At 40.2% G+C, this 14112-nt stretch overlaps 1 protein-coding gene and 1 long non-coding RNA gene across 8 annotated transcripts in view; one reads left to right on the forward strand and one right to left on the reverse strand.

The window, feature by feature from the left end:
* Positions 1 to 14112, forward strand: part of LOC309367971 — a 370139-nt gene that overhangs the window by 256032 nt on the left and 99995 nt on the right. The gene's annotated exons all lie outside the window — the stretch shown is intronic.
* Positions 1 to 14112, reverse strand: part of ZBED1 (zinc finger BED-type containing 1) — a 125309-nt gene that overhangs the window by 79383 nt on the left and 31814 nt on the right. For 3 of the 7 annotated variants that reach the window (XM_081907582.1, XM_081907585.1, XM_081907584.1), the window contains exon 2: positions 4085 to 9571. The exons of 3 other annotated variants lie outside the window; for them this stretch is intronic. In XM_081907582.1, the coding sequence (XP_081763708.1) occupies positions 7432 to 9561 (2130 nt within the window). In that variant the 5' untranslated portion in view covers positions 9562 to 9571 and the 3' untranslated portion in view covers positions 4085 to 7431. Of the gene's footprint in view, positions 1 to 4084; positions 9572 to 11724; positions 11886 to 14112 lie in introns of those variants that run through there. One more of the 7 variants, XM_081907583.1, reaches the window with a different exon arrangement.

The following is a 14112-nucleotide window of genomic DNA, read 5'->3' on the forward strand; positions in this document are numbered from 1 at the left end:
TGGTATTTTTAATCAGCCACCTCTCCTCCTGCAATATCACAAAATGTTTTTGATACTCCACTTCAAATTCATGTGTAGTGGGCAGCATTAAGGGCAGTGCAGTCTGGGAAACTACACATCTTTCAAGATCAGGGTATAAATTCATAGTTCTTTGTAGAACATCAAGTACAGTGGTACCTCTGGTTACGAACTTAATTCATTCCGGAGGTCCGTTCTTAACCTGAAACCGTTCTTAACTCGAGGTACCACTTTAGCTAATGGGGCCTCCCACTGCCGCTGCAGCGCAGGATTGTGATTTCTGTTCTCATCCTGAGTTAAAGTTCTTAAACCGAGGTACTACTTCTGGGTTAGCAGAGTCTGTAACCCAAAGTGTTTGTAACCAGAGGTGTTTGTAACCCGAGGTACCACTGTATATATTTTAGAGAATGTTTTGATATAGGTACACATCACAGAGAGGCTTTCGTTGGCTGAAACTTACACACATTTCTTGCAGACCTGTGCCTGCAAGACACATCATGTTCATGTAGAGGTCCTTTGGCAAGAAGAAAATCAGCTGCAAACCCTTGGGCTGTAACAGAACTGTATTCTGAACAAACTACTACTCCAGTGGTACACAGCCAGGAAAACATATGCCCACAACATGAGATGAAGTATTTCCAGAATGTTGCTTTTTCCATGGAAGACCACTCTCAACTCAAGTAGGATGGAAATCTGTAACAGAAGCTTGTGCCCTCACATAGGACAGTACATTTTATATAGACACAAAGAAGTCAGCACATTTACGGGCGCAATGAGCAGTGAAAGAGGAAGTGGTACTACTTAGAAGTATTTTAAGTTGATTCCCCATTGGGAAACCATTAACACACCTAGTCTGAATACATGAATTTGAAGATGGAATAGTTCAATCAGGAAGCTCCAGAAACATGTTAATGAACATGGTTGTTTGTTTGAAAAATTACAGGAAAAATTTTCTGTGGGTTTATTAAGTCTGAGTTTAAGACATCAAATAAATCACGCACAACAGAAAGGACTTACAACGGTTTCAGATCACAGCAACATGTCATTTCAACCATGTACAATTTTATTTTGGATACCAAAAAAAAATTTAAAGCCAGAAATGCATTGTATGAGACCAAGTGCAATGTCTACACTTAAGCCCATTCTATCCATCTCTATCCTCAAATGCTCCATTTCGCTTTGAAAAGTCACATTTATGCCCCTTCTACCCCAAGAACTCTAGAAACAACTCTTTAGGTAATGAAATCAAATCCTTTTCTGAAAAAAGGCTTTTTTAAAAAAGAAAGAAATGAACTTAGAAAAAAGAAGAGTTTGAAGCACTTGAAAATACAAGGCAAGGAAGACAAGACAGAATTATCTCTGTAAGTAGAAACAATTAGTTGTTTTGTGTGTGTGTGTTTTGGGTTTTGTTTTCTTTTTACAATTTTTGAAATACAACTTTTGAAGGGGCTAACCTCAATGGATAAGCATATGCTTTGACACAAAAGGTCTCAGGTTGAGTCTCCAGCATCTCCAATTAAGTAATTTCTGATAGCCAGGTTGGAACAAAGCCTTTGACTCTTATTAGCTCATCAGTAAACAGTGTATGGTTACATGGACCAGACCTCTATATAAGACTGTTTCCTATCTTCCAATGACACCTAGCAAAGGAAGTCAGCTGTGTGAAATGAAAATACCTTCAGTTCAATCACAGCTCTGACAAACTTTATTTCCTGGGCCAGAATACAGGATATGGGAAAGGCATAGCCAACCATTTCATGTTTTCAGTCATGGTAGCTGGAATAACATTGATAGTAGGTAGAAGTTGATTACTGTATTTAGGTGTGGTGGAAACAAATATAGCTTACGACAGCATAAGTCTAATTTGCTGTTTAAATTTCATCTTGAGCTCCCATGGATTTAAAATTCAGCAAGTTCAAATCAGATTAATATTGCAATTTCATCTGGTACTTCATTGATGCCTTTAGCTGGTCAACATTGCAACAGCTGAGAATCAAAAGGGAGGGGGAAACAGTATGGGTTAAATGGCTTATTAGTTAAGAATATTTTGACATGTTGCTTTCGATCACATTCTAAAAACTATGATCCAAAATGGGATTCACCAAACTATATTTTAAAATGCCCAAGCTATGACAGCATATTCAGCAGGCTGTGTCAGAAGGTTCTGTTGAATTGTCACTTTAAATGTAAAGGTTCATCATTGCTCCACCCGATGTGTACATCTTTAAGGGGCCAGAGCAAGCGCCAGAGCAAAATAACGAGACCCAGCTTTACAGCTGTGAAACATAGCAGGTGCTGCTGAGTTGTATTGATTAAGCTGTGACAGCAATTGGGTGTAGTATATAAGGAGCAGCACCTAGCTCTCCCATTACCCTGGGGGATGGGTTGGTGGTTGGGTCATGTATTTAGTATAAATGGAGTTTTTGTTTTTCTTATTAAAACCTTGTTTAAGTACTTTTTGAGTCCCTTTTTAATGCATGGCTATACTGCAAATAGCCAACAGATTCTACTGAGCTGTACATGGCTGATGCACACATAAATTTACGTCCTGTATGTGTCTACATGAGTAAAATCAAACAATAATGGGTGCTTCTGTACTATAGTGGTTTAAATATAAGCGCCTTTTGCATTGATTGAATTAAATTCATGTATAGGAGGTATACTACAGAACATGAAGGTTCATCGTCAACAAGGAAACCAAAATATGTGAATATTTGTGTGGGTATATAGAATATCAGAACTCTTCTGTCTTGCTTTCTATGCAATATAGAGAAGCCCAGGAAGCACAAAGGTGTGGTGTGCCACACTGGAGACGATGGCAAGCATAGGGGCAAGATTCAAGGACAATCAAAGTAACATTTAAATATTTCAGTGTAGTATAGTATCAAAATAATTTCTATTTGTAGAATGTGGATACTCTTTCAAAATCAAGCACTGCTAGGAGTTGTTTCTGTGTTTTTGTTTTCCAACAATAAATGGAGCCAGTGAATTTTTTATTCTAAAAAATTTGGCCCAGAGACGTTTAAGAACCACTGCACTAGAGAGTGTAGTGCACTGGCAAAATCCTTAAGAAACTTTTTTAAAATAGAACTACTCATCTCCTCTTAATGTGACTAGAGCTAGTGATAAAAGATTTGCTTAACTAAAAAAAAACTACGGAACATTGTTATATATTTATGTCTACAAAATAATCGAAGGTTTTAAGCCATCTCAGGCGGTATTTAGTAATTCTGATATGGCAGAAATGTCATATTGTCTAAATAGTCATGTGGTCAAAATCTCTCTCTCCTGTGCTGAAGCTGCATCAAATTCTGTGATACTGAACTGGCACAGCAAGCTATAGATCTTATCTTACCTATATATTCTGTCCATGAGAGAGAAGAATGAAATGGGGCAGCTTCAGGAGGTATCATCGGCCACATAAAATTAGACTTGAGATACTTTGTGGATACAGTTTTACTACCCACATATTACAGCATGGTAAGAACTAGGGCCAATTCATTTAACTGGTTTCTCAACAGGAAGTGACAAACATGAAACAGACCTGTATGGAACCAGGTTATCATGAATGGTTACACTTCACACCATACACCATCATGGCTGAGTCCTGGAAGACTTGCTCCCTACCTTGCTGGCCTTTTTTGACCTGAGTGACTCCAAGCACAAAAGCTGAGGCTGCTGAACAGACTCTTGGGTTGGGGTATTGTTTAGGGGTTTTTGTTGCAGGGAGGTTGTTGCTGTTATTGATATTCTTATTATTTGTATCTTTATTTTAGATCTTATTATGATTTATGTGGAAATTGTTTCAATTTGGATGGGTACTGTTTCAGGTTTTAATTGTTGTCTATGACTACTTTTGTTGTGTTTGTAATATTCATGTTGCAAGCTGCCTTGCGCATGGTTTTACCTATGGAAAGGCGGCATACAAACAAAATGATGTATTTATGTATACCAGTTTTACCAAGAAATGCTCTACAAGAACCATCTGTAGGTAAAACAATTGTCAGTCGCATTAAATCATCACAATATAGATATTATGTTCTATTCAGCAAAAAGGACCATCAGACCATTTCCAACTTAAATTTTATAATAACAGTGGTATAAAATTAAGCTCATTAAGCGTACATGTGCATTAGACACATCAGTATCCTCAAATTAAAGCCATACTGTTTTGACCGATACAAGACAATTTTTGCTTCAATATTAATGATAAGAACCATTGGCCAAATTTAGACATTACATTAGAACTATGGTTGAGATTGAGCCACTTAAACTCATGCACTTACTCATTCCTTCTCCTCCTTCACACCTATGGGAGAACACTGAAAGCATCTATATTGTTTTGAATAAACCAGTTTCCCATTACATCGAACCTCAGGAATGTGTGGTTCATCCTTCCTCCGGATAGCAAACAAAACCATCTGAAATCAGTTTGATTCTGGTTTACTTCAAACTAGCAAGAGTTGGAATGAAAGACAGCTTTTGAAGTTCAGACAAAAATATGAAACTTCAGTTTATTTGAAACCAAAAGTGAAAGCTTTCAATCTCCACACCTTGCACATAAAGTAGGAAAGGGAAGGAGTGTGTGTGACCCCAAGGCACACTGAAGCCCATTCTTATAACATTAAATATTATAACATTAAATAATGTAAAACATGACATCTCTATCCAGCCAACATTTAGACATGTATGAAACAGAACATAAAGCTCCAAAATATTTGAAAAATCCTCCTTGAATTTCAATCAGAAGAGTTACAGAAGAGGGCAAGTGCAAGTTCAGGCATGGCAAAAATTGTATTCCAGAACCAGAACTTGGGAGTCTGAAGCAGGAGGTGAGGGTAACAACCATTCCCTCCAGCCAGGATTTTTACAAGCACAAGTTAAAACTTGTTTCATCCCTGCAGGCCCTTTGGTAAAAAAAATAAAGCCTTTAATTTCATAAAATATATAGCCGCCATTGGAGCTCTAATTTACCTTTTATGAGGGTACTATATCATACAAAGGAAACTATTCAGCGAAGAGATAAACATACTGAAGTCCACTGAAATTGCTAAGCCGAAACATGTTGAATTCTATGTTGAATTTCGTGTTGAATCATGACCAACATTCACTGGCCAAACAGCCAATCTGGCAATGTTGGCGTGTTATACTAGCTGACTCTTATTTGAAGGGAGAAAGTGAGGTGAAGAATCAGGTTGTCACCCAATCCTAAACGTGTTCACTGGAGAAGACATTAAACAAGCATCTCCTTAACTCACAATGTTCAACATTTCTGTGTATGTGCAAACTTCATGATCCATTTTACTGTGACCGTCAGCAATACAACAAATCTGTACAGCAAATCTTAATGAGACATTTCATGCTACACTTTCTCTGTGGGAACATTCAGGTACATGTTTCAGGACTCTACTACATCCATCAGGGCAAAAAAGAATGGAAGCATGAGCATCTTTGATTTAACATATTAGAGGACACATATTGCTTCCAACACAGAAACTAATCTACTGAGGAGAGTAACATTTGAAGCAATCCATTAAATTAGGTTCTTCTTTAAAAAAAACCCAAAAAAACCCTTGGTGTTCTGATCTTACCTTTAAAACTTTAAATATTTAAACACTTGAGGAAGTTCAGATCAAAGCTTTTAAGACTTCAAATCCCTACAGCAAATTAGCTCTGCAATGAAGTTAAACCATCTATTAGGCTTGACCATTCAACATGCTACTTCTGTCTGTAGCAGAAGGGCTGAGTAATTGCTTAGAAGTTACCCTTTTTACTTGTGTGTCCTATTCCTAACAGAAGGCCTCACTGTGGGAAGAAGTTAATCCCACCACCTTAAAATAGGTAGTGGTTTGACTCTTCTTTAATAGATCCTACCTGGTTCCAAAGGTTTTAGAAAATCTACAGTCTCTCAATATTCCCTTCCCAGGCAAGTTGACCAAGAGGGTAGTGGCCAGCAAGCAGAAGCAAATTATCTATATCCATTCCAATCTGGTTTCAGATCTGGTTTGGACACAAGAATAGCCTTGATTACCTTTATCAGAAGAGAGATGGGGATGGTGACTGTGTTGTTTCACCTTCAGCCCTCAGCAACTTTTGACACCACTGACCATAAGCTGGGAGTTGGAAGTACTATATTCAGTGGTTCCACTACCTGTAGGGTTGCTACCAGATAGTACTAAGAGGAGATTGCTGCTCAGCAATAAACTGGTAAAATTGAGATACTGTGTATGGTGGCTCCCATGTCCAGGAATTAGGAATGTGGCCTGTTCTAGGATGAACTGCACTGCCTCTGAAGGAACAGGCTTGTAGTCTGAGAGTATTCCTGGATTTAGACAAATCACCAACTCTAAAGAGACTCCATGGATAGGAGTGTTGATGTCCAGCTTAGGCCGATTGACAAGCTGCAACCACTCTTGGACCAGGACAGCCTGGCTTCAGTTGCCTATGCTCTAGGAACCTGTCTGAACTGCTGTTGAACGTGACTGCTAGGCTAGTAAGTGACACAGAACATCACTGGTCCTGAAAGTGCTGCTGGTTTCCAGTGAGCTACCAGACCCATTTCAAGCTGTTAGTGCCAGTATATAAACCAGTAAATTGATTGGGCCCCAATTACCTAAATGAACACCTTCTTGAGGATCAACCACATCAGATTCTACAATGGGGCTGCCTAGTTGGTGTTGACCTACGAAATTCCTCTTTTTGGTGAGGTGGGTCTGTGTCCCGTCATTACTGACTTTCAGAAGGAATCTGAAAATCATAGAATGTAGAGTTGGAAGGGATCCTGAGGATCACCTAGTCCAACCCCTGCAATGCAGGGATATGCAGCTGTCCCATATGGGAATCAAACTTGCAACCTTGGCGTTATCAGCACCACACTCTACCAACTGAGCTATCCAGGCTGCCTCGATCCATGCTCCTGTTTACCCAGATACTGTTCCTTGCAACCCTGGGATCCCTGGATGAAAGAACCTTTTTACCTGTAACTGTAAATTTACCTGTAATTTTTTTGAAATTTGTTATGTAAGCTGTTTTTCTTTTTTAAAAAAATAAATAAATATTGTTTTACTATGGATGTGTTTGCTGCCCTGGGCTCCATCAGATAGAAGGGCAGTATCTAAATTCAATAAATAACAGTAATAGTAACAATAATAACTACAACAACAGAAGACATTTAACATGTTAAAAAGTTTTGCCTGAATATGGAATTGAATTCAATAATAACTCTCAAGCCTACTTTTGTGTTTTGGAGTCATGGGTTGCACTCGAGATTTAAGACAACACACACATATAAAACAAAGCTATGTTACAAGCATTTGGTATTTACAACACTATCTTCATGTGAAACTATTTTTTGGTAATGGCAGCTTAAAACAAACACCCTTTTCTCTGAAAATGTACCATTAAGCGTTCCTTCTACATGAAGCCACTGTCTCGCATATTAAAGAAACTACTGTTTACATTTGTGGTGTCACTTAGACTAGTGATGTGCTCCTGATCCAAGCCCCATTCACCTTCATCTTCTTCCTCTGGCTCAGCTTCTGACCCATTGCGAGAGTTCTCATACAGAAAGATTTGTTCATCTACATGAGCCGGGGCTAACCGATTTCTCTTAGCACTAACAATGTTTGCAGAGGAACCAAAGAGACGTTCAGGGAAAACCCTTGTGGCCACAATACACCAGTATTTCTGAAGTACCTTTGGCAAAACAGGAAATAAAGCTAGCCTGTCAGACCACCACTTGAGAGGATCTTCATTTAGTCCAAGAACTTTCTGGGATTTGAAATTACTCAGCTCCTCAATAATCTGAGCATGCCACTCCTCTTGGTCTTCAGCACCCCCTGTCTGGCAAAATATCTCTGCAAGCATGTTATTGATGGCACTAGTAGGAGGAGGGGTAGAGGAAATTGCCATTTTTTTCACTGGTGGCTCTTCAGACAATGCAAAAAACTTTTCTTCAGGCCTCAATGTGTTCTCCTTTTCTTCCTCTAGGAGACTTTTTGCATCCTCTACTACTCTGTTTTCAACCTGCTGTCTCTCAAACGCTGAAAGAAATGGAAGTTTCTTGTACCTGGGGTCCAGGAAAGTTGCAACGTTGAGAAACATGTCTATATCGGGCGCATGCTGGTATGTTGTGGACAATTCTTTGGCAATCACTTCCTTTGCCATACTGATTTCTTTCAAGTCATTTTCTTTGATGTTTAGTGTTGTGTTCAGCAGCATGTGAAGGAGAGGTTTCACCATACTTATTGTTGGGTATTTGGAAGCAGACATCATTTCGGCAACCTGCTTGAACGGCTGGAGCAAATCCACCAAGCCTTCAATTGTATTCCACTCATTGGCTTCCAGCATCAGGTGGTGATTATTGCTGTCCTCCACAAGAACTGCGGCAATTACGAACTGCTGCTCCTTGAGTCGCTGCAGCATGGCAAGAGTGCTTCCCCACCAGGAAACACGGTCGCTCACAAGCATGCAGGGCGGAGTGTTCTGCTGCTTCTGCTTCTCGCTCAACATGCACATGGCTACTGAAGACTGCTGAAAATATTCCACCAGCTTCCGACACCTCGACAGGAAAGCACACAGCTTCGGAAGCTGAAAAGCTCGCTGTATACCTGCATTAAAAGTTTGCCCTAAGCAAGGCATCTGCACTGGAATGTCGAGAAGAGAGCAAGCTTTCACAATGTCTTTCCCATAATCTGTTGTAGCACCAAAAACTTTTGTATTGATTCCCCATTCAATGAATATCTCATAAAGTACTCGCGTAATTGTCTCTGCGGTGTTTTCCTCAGGCACTTCAAATGTTTTTAAACACCGGGAATTAACAGCCAGGCAGCTGGAAGCGCCGCTACTGAGAAAATGAACTGACAGTGTTACGTAGGATCTGTTCTGGTTCCCACTTCTCCACATGTCAGAGGATATGCCGCACCACGGGATATCAGTCAGCTCTTTTAGAACAACATCCCTGACAGCCATATATTTTTCAGGAATCGCTTTTGTGCAGAAATACTTTCTACAAGGAAGTTCATATCTGGGGTCGGCTGTTCTTAAAAGATTCTTGAAGGTTGGCTCATCTACAATGGAAGGAGGATATAACCCTTCACATATTAAGCTAATCACTGCCAATGTTAGCTCTTGGTGCTTTTTATTCTCGTAACTGTGACCTGCCTTCATAATTAAGGTGTCCTGAACAGCCTGCTGAGACGATTCTGGCTTCAGTTTTGAAAACGCCGTGGCAAAGGCCTCCCTCATTTGCTCAGTGTTGCTTTTCACAAACTCGCAAAACTCGTCTGGATGATTCTTTTCAAGGTGGTAAGAGAGGTTGGACGTGTTTCCTGAATAGGCTATCTGTGCCATGCAAATGCGGCAGTAGATTTTCTTCCACTGCATTATACATCCTTCCGCATTGGTATCAAAGCCAAAGTACTTCCACACTTTGCTCTTTGCTCTCGGGTGGGCCACTAACTTTAGGTCTGACGGGGAAGTATCCAAACTTTTAGTCTCCATTGCTTCTTGGCCACAGTCCCAACCTTTTGGTTCTTCACTCATTAATGAGCACCTGATAAAAGGCAGCAAACAAACATAAAATGAGAAAGCGTAGGTCTGATCAAATATGAGAAATCAGTGCTTTTGTGAACAAGCACAATATACTTAGTTTTATTTGAATACGTTTGAGGGTGGCTCCCACTCTGCAAGTAGGACACACCACAGCCTATGTATCTGGACATCATATGGCAAATTCAGGGTGTTGACAGAAGACTTGTCCAAAACTAAAAGTTACATGGTATGTGGAACTAGAGCCAATGTCTCAGTGTAAAGGTCTCAGTTTTAGCTTGCATTCCTCTCCTTACCGCAAGCAACTTATGCCATTTCAGCAGACAAAACACTAAGGGAAAAAAACATTTTGGATGGCCTTGACAGCTGACCAAAAATTGGGTTGCCACAAATATGCTCCTTCCTCCAACTCTGCAGGAGGGGAAGCTTATCTCCCAGCATGGCCTTGTTTCTGATGGCACTCTGAGCACTTCCAAAACACAGCAAAATGTCAAGGATGATTTCCTGCCTTGTTCTCTGCCTAAGAAGATAGTAAGAGTTGCTCCGTGTTCTTCAACTCTGGGTCCCAGATGTTGTTGGACTGCAAATGTCTCATTACCCCAAGCCAATTTAGCCAATGGTCAGTAGTTATGAAAGGTGCAGTCTATCACCAGCTGAGGACCCAAGCAGAAGCAGTCTGGCCTATGTCATGCTGACCTCTATAAGACCTGATAACAATTTCAAAGCACAATGTAACTGCAGGAACTCTCCTCCCCATATCCAAGCGCAGGTGGTCAGGAATTATGACACCAATGGGAGGAAAGACACCATGGCAAGTGAGTATCTCAGTTCTTGACAATATTTAAGCCCTAATTAATTCAGGTTTGTACATACTCGCTGTGGGCAGTCAATTGTGTGATTAAGGATTGCCTCAACGGGAGCTTTTGTAAATTAGTTGACTGTTGTCTTTTCTCTCTCTCCCTTTGAGGTTATCAGTGCACTACAGTTAATTAAAATAGGTATGTGTGGCTGTACAGGCAGGCCGGTAGACATTTTTGTGGGCTTTAAAAATGTTGTGAATTTATTTACAAGGTAGGATTAAGCACTTCTACAGCCCCAGACATTACCAAATTTTATAGCAACCCAAACTGTAACTTTCGATTTCAACATCCTCTTGCAAATAATTTAAAATATTTATTGAGTGGGACCCAGTTTAGGTCAATGGAGTTAGGTTCCCCCCCCCCCAGATTATATGTAAACAAATGTTACGCTGTGTTTAATGCAACTTAAAATCTTGAATAAATAGGGCAGAAGCTACACATAACTAGTGGAGGCAGAACCACCACTGCAATTGCTCCACAGCCGAACAAGAAAGCCAATTTAAAAGATCAGCAAGCAAGAAAAGTGGCTTGCCCTGTTCAATCTTGTAAACTATAGACACCTCTGAATGTGCACACTCTTCTCTTGCATGCATAGTTTTGTAGGAATGTACCCTAAACCAATTGCCTGAATTTAAATAATTCACATTATCTAATTTGTTTCAGTAGGACTTCACAAACACACCCCACCGATAGATCTTCAGCTTCCTTTCTCTTCCTGTCTTGTTTTGTGTTTGAAAATACTGCAATTTAAATAAACAAAAATACAACTATTGGTATGTTGTTGTTTTTTTCTACTTCTGTTATTGTTGCATTGTGATTTTTATATTCTATGCCATCTTTCTGTATTTTCTATGCAACTGTGATGTATATATGTGTGTGTGCGTATGTAAGCAATTCTAGAATCCTTGCATTAGTGCCCTACTAATTCCCTTGGGGATAACAAATAAGTGTCAGGTCATCCAGAAAAGTCTCTTGGCTGCCCCTTTCATGAGTGCCTATCAGACTCCTTCAGGCCACCAGAGTCTGCCTACATATCCTGATGCGGACTCCTTTTACATTCCCCTAAGACACTCAAATATGTGCCACAAACATCTGTATTTTTGGAATGCAACTTAATTACTCAACATATTCAAATTTACATAATTTACGTTCATTAATGAGATGCTCAAGGCTAAGAATATTTAAGAAGTCAATCCTGAAAAAATTAAGATGCCTAAGAAGGTGCCTGGCTGGTTTAAACTAATCTTCAAAGAGTTGCAATTACAGTTGCTGCTGAATAAGAAGCAGCAATTCTTACCTAAACCTCGCTGCTTAGAAATTGATGCATTCTTTACTGTGATTAATACCCATGCTTTGAAACTGTCAGACCAAATTATTGACCCAATCTTGTTCTGCCACATCATTCCCAAAGAGACAGCAGCTTAAAAGATCCACAATATGTTGTCTCACAACTCCTAACTGACAAGGGAAACAAAACATGAAGCAACATATATAGATTCAAATTGTTACATATATAGAGAGACACTGATATGAAGATTCATATCAGTATCTACTTTTGTTTCAAGTGCCACAGTTTTAGGGCTAATGTCCAGAAGTTTGAGGCCTAGAGACTTTCTCCTGGAATACAGAGAAGCTTGGAAGCAAGAGGAAGTGGACTAAAATTTGCTTTTGAATACATAAATAAATAAAAATACATAAAGAATCCACAAGAATTTTGATCCGTATATTTTTAAGTCAATAATAATTTAAAAAATAATAATCCAGAGGCATGTAGCAAGCCTGCTGCTAAGTAATAGATTCAGAGTTCAGGTGTTCCCTGGATTCATCCTGCCACTATACATGTTGCAACCATTTTAGGCAAGTCCAACTGATGTGCGACTGTCAAAGCATGGGTCCCTTTTGGACCCAGAAGAGGGCAGAATGGGGGTGTGGTGGGGTCATAACAGGCAGGCTTATGCACACTCTGCTGGCGTGCCCTTTGACCCAGAACACAACCCCCACAGATACAGGCAGATGCTTGTAAACTTAGTATTGTAAAACCTTCATTAGCGGAAGGTTGTTTGGGAAGGAAGGGAGAAAGATTAAAGTCTGTCTTTATTTTGGTCAGCTGCTGCCACCAACTCCACCATCTGCCTAAATGCTAGGTAAAGGTAAAGGGACCCCTGACCATCTTGCTTTACTGGCCGAGGGAGCTGGCGTACAGCTTCCGGGTCATGTGACCAGCATGACAAAGCCGCTTCTGACGAACCAGAGCAGCGCACGGAAACGCTGTTTACCTTCCCGCCAGAGCGGTGCCTATTTATCTGCTTGCACTTTGCCGTGCTTTTGAACTGCTAGGTTGGCAGGAGCAGGGACTGAGCAACAGGAGCTCACCCCATCACAGGGATCCGAACCACCAACCTTCTGGTCAGCAAGCCCTAGGCTCTGTGGTTTATCCCACAGCACCACCAGTGTCCCATGCCTAAATGCTAGAAGAGGGTTAATGTAGAACATAGAACATAGCATTTTCATCTGTTGATAAACCAGCCTGGGTGATGTATATTCCCACAAATAGGTGGGGAAAAGGGATGAGATAATCAGTACAGCATGTGGGCTGCTGTCAGCCCTGGGCCCTTATGTTGTGCACGGCCATCCCACCCTTAATTCAACACATTGTCAGAAGTCTGATACTAGGACTTGGATACGACACCTGCCCTTGGTCTTAAAATCTAGTAGATTTTACTTATCTATCAATAAGTAAACCACATGGAAAGCTCATATATAAAGGTCTAATGATGGTGGACAGTACAAAGCAACATACAAAAGCACACATTACACATCCAGCAGACATGTTTTTCAGATGAAAAAGGAAGAAGTCTTTAGGCTACAATCCTGTGCACTAGGGTCACCCACACATACACTTTAAGCACTTTTATACCACTTAAACAGTCATGGAGAATCCTGGGAACTGTAGTTTCTTAAGGGTGCTGGGAACTGCAACTCTGTGACGTCAGCACCCTTAAGAGCTATAGTTCCCAGAAATTTGCCTGACCTCTAAAGTGGTATAATAGTCTTTTAATAGCATGGTGCGGATGTAATCTAGGTGTGTGTGTGGAGAACCTTCAGCCCTGAACTACAACTCCCATTAGCCCCAGCAAACATGGTCAATGATCCGAGTTAGAATTCAGCAACATTGGGAGGTCCAAAGATTTCCAACACCTGCTATATGTATTTACTTTGAATAAACCCCAACGAACTAAGTGGGATTCGCTTACAAACAAACACACATAGGTTTGTGCTGTTAGCGACCTGTTTAGAATATAAAATAAAGGTGCAGAATGCAATGCAATCAAAATGCACTTATGAGACAGATTTCTGAAAATGTAAACCAAAAGTTAAATACAGTAAGAACTTTTTACAGCTAAAATTTTTTTATGCACATGGTCAGCAATTAAGCCACAAGGAAAGCTACATCCTATATATCAAACATTAATTTAAATGAAGAATTCAACACTACTGGTTCTGTTGCAAGGAGGAAGCAGAAGATAAGACTTAACACAGTGTCCCTTTGCATGTGAAAGTAGCTGACCTCATGTGGCATATCTCTGCAGGCCTAAGCATGGTTAATTGTACCACATCAGGGCAGAAACATCATTCAAAATAAGGATTGTTTAACCTACCCAGGCACAAACTAATTAAGAATGGT

This window comes from Podarcis melisellensis (genome assembly GCF_964234715.1).
Source record: "Podarcis melisellensis genome assembly, chromosome: 4".
NCBI classification, from domain to species: domain Eukaryota; kingdom Metazoa; phylum Chordata; class Lepidosauria; order Squamata; family Lacertidae; genus Podarcis; species Podarcis melisellensis.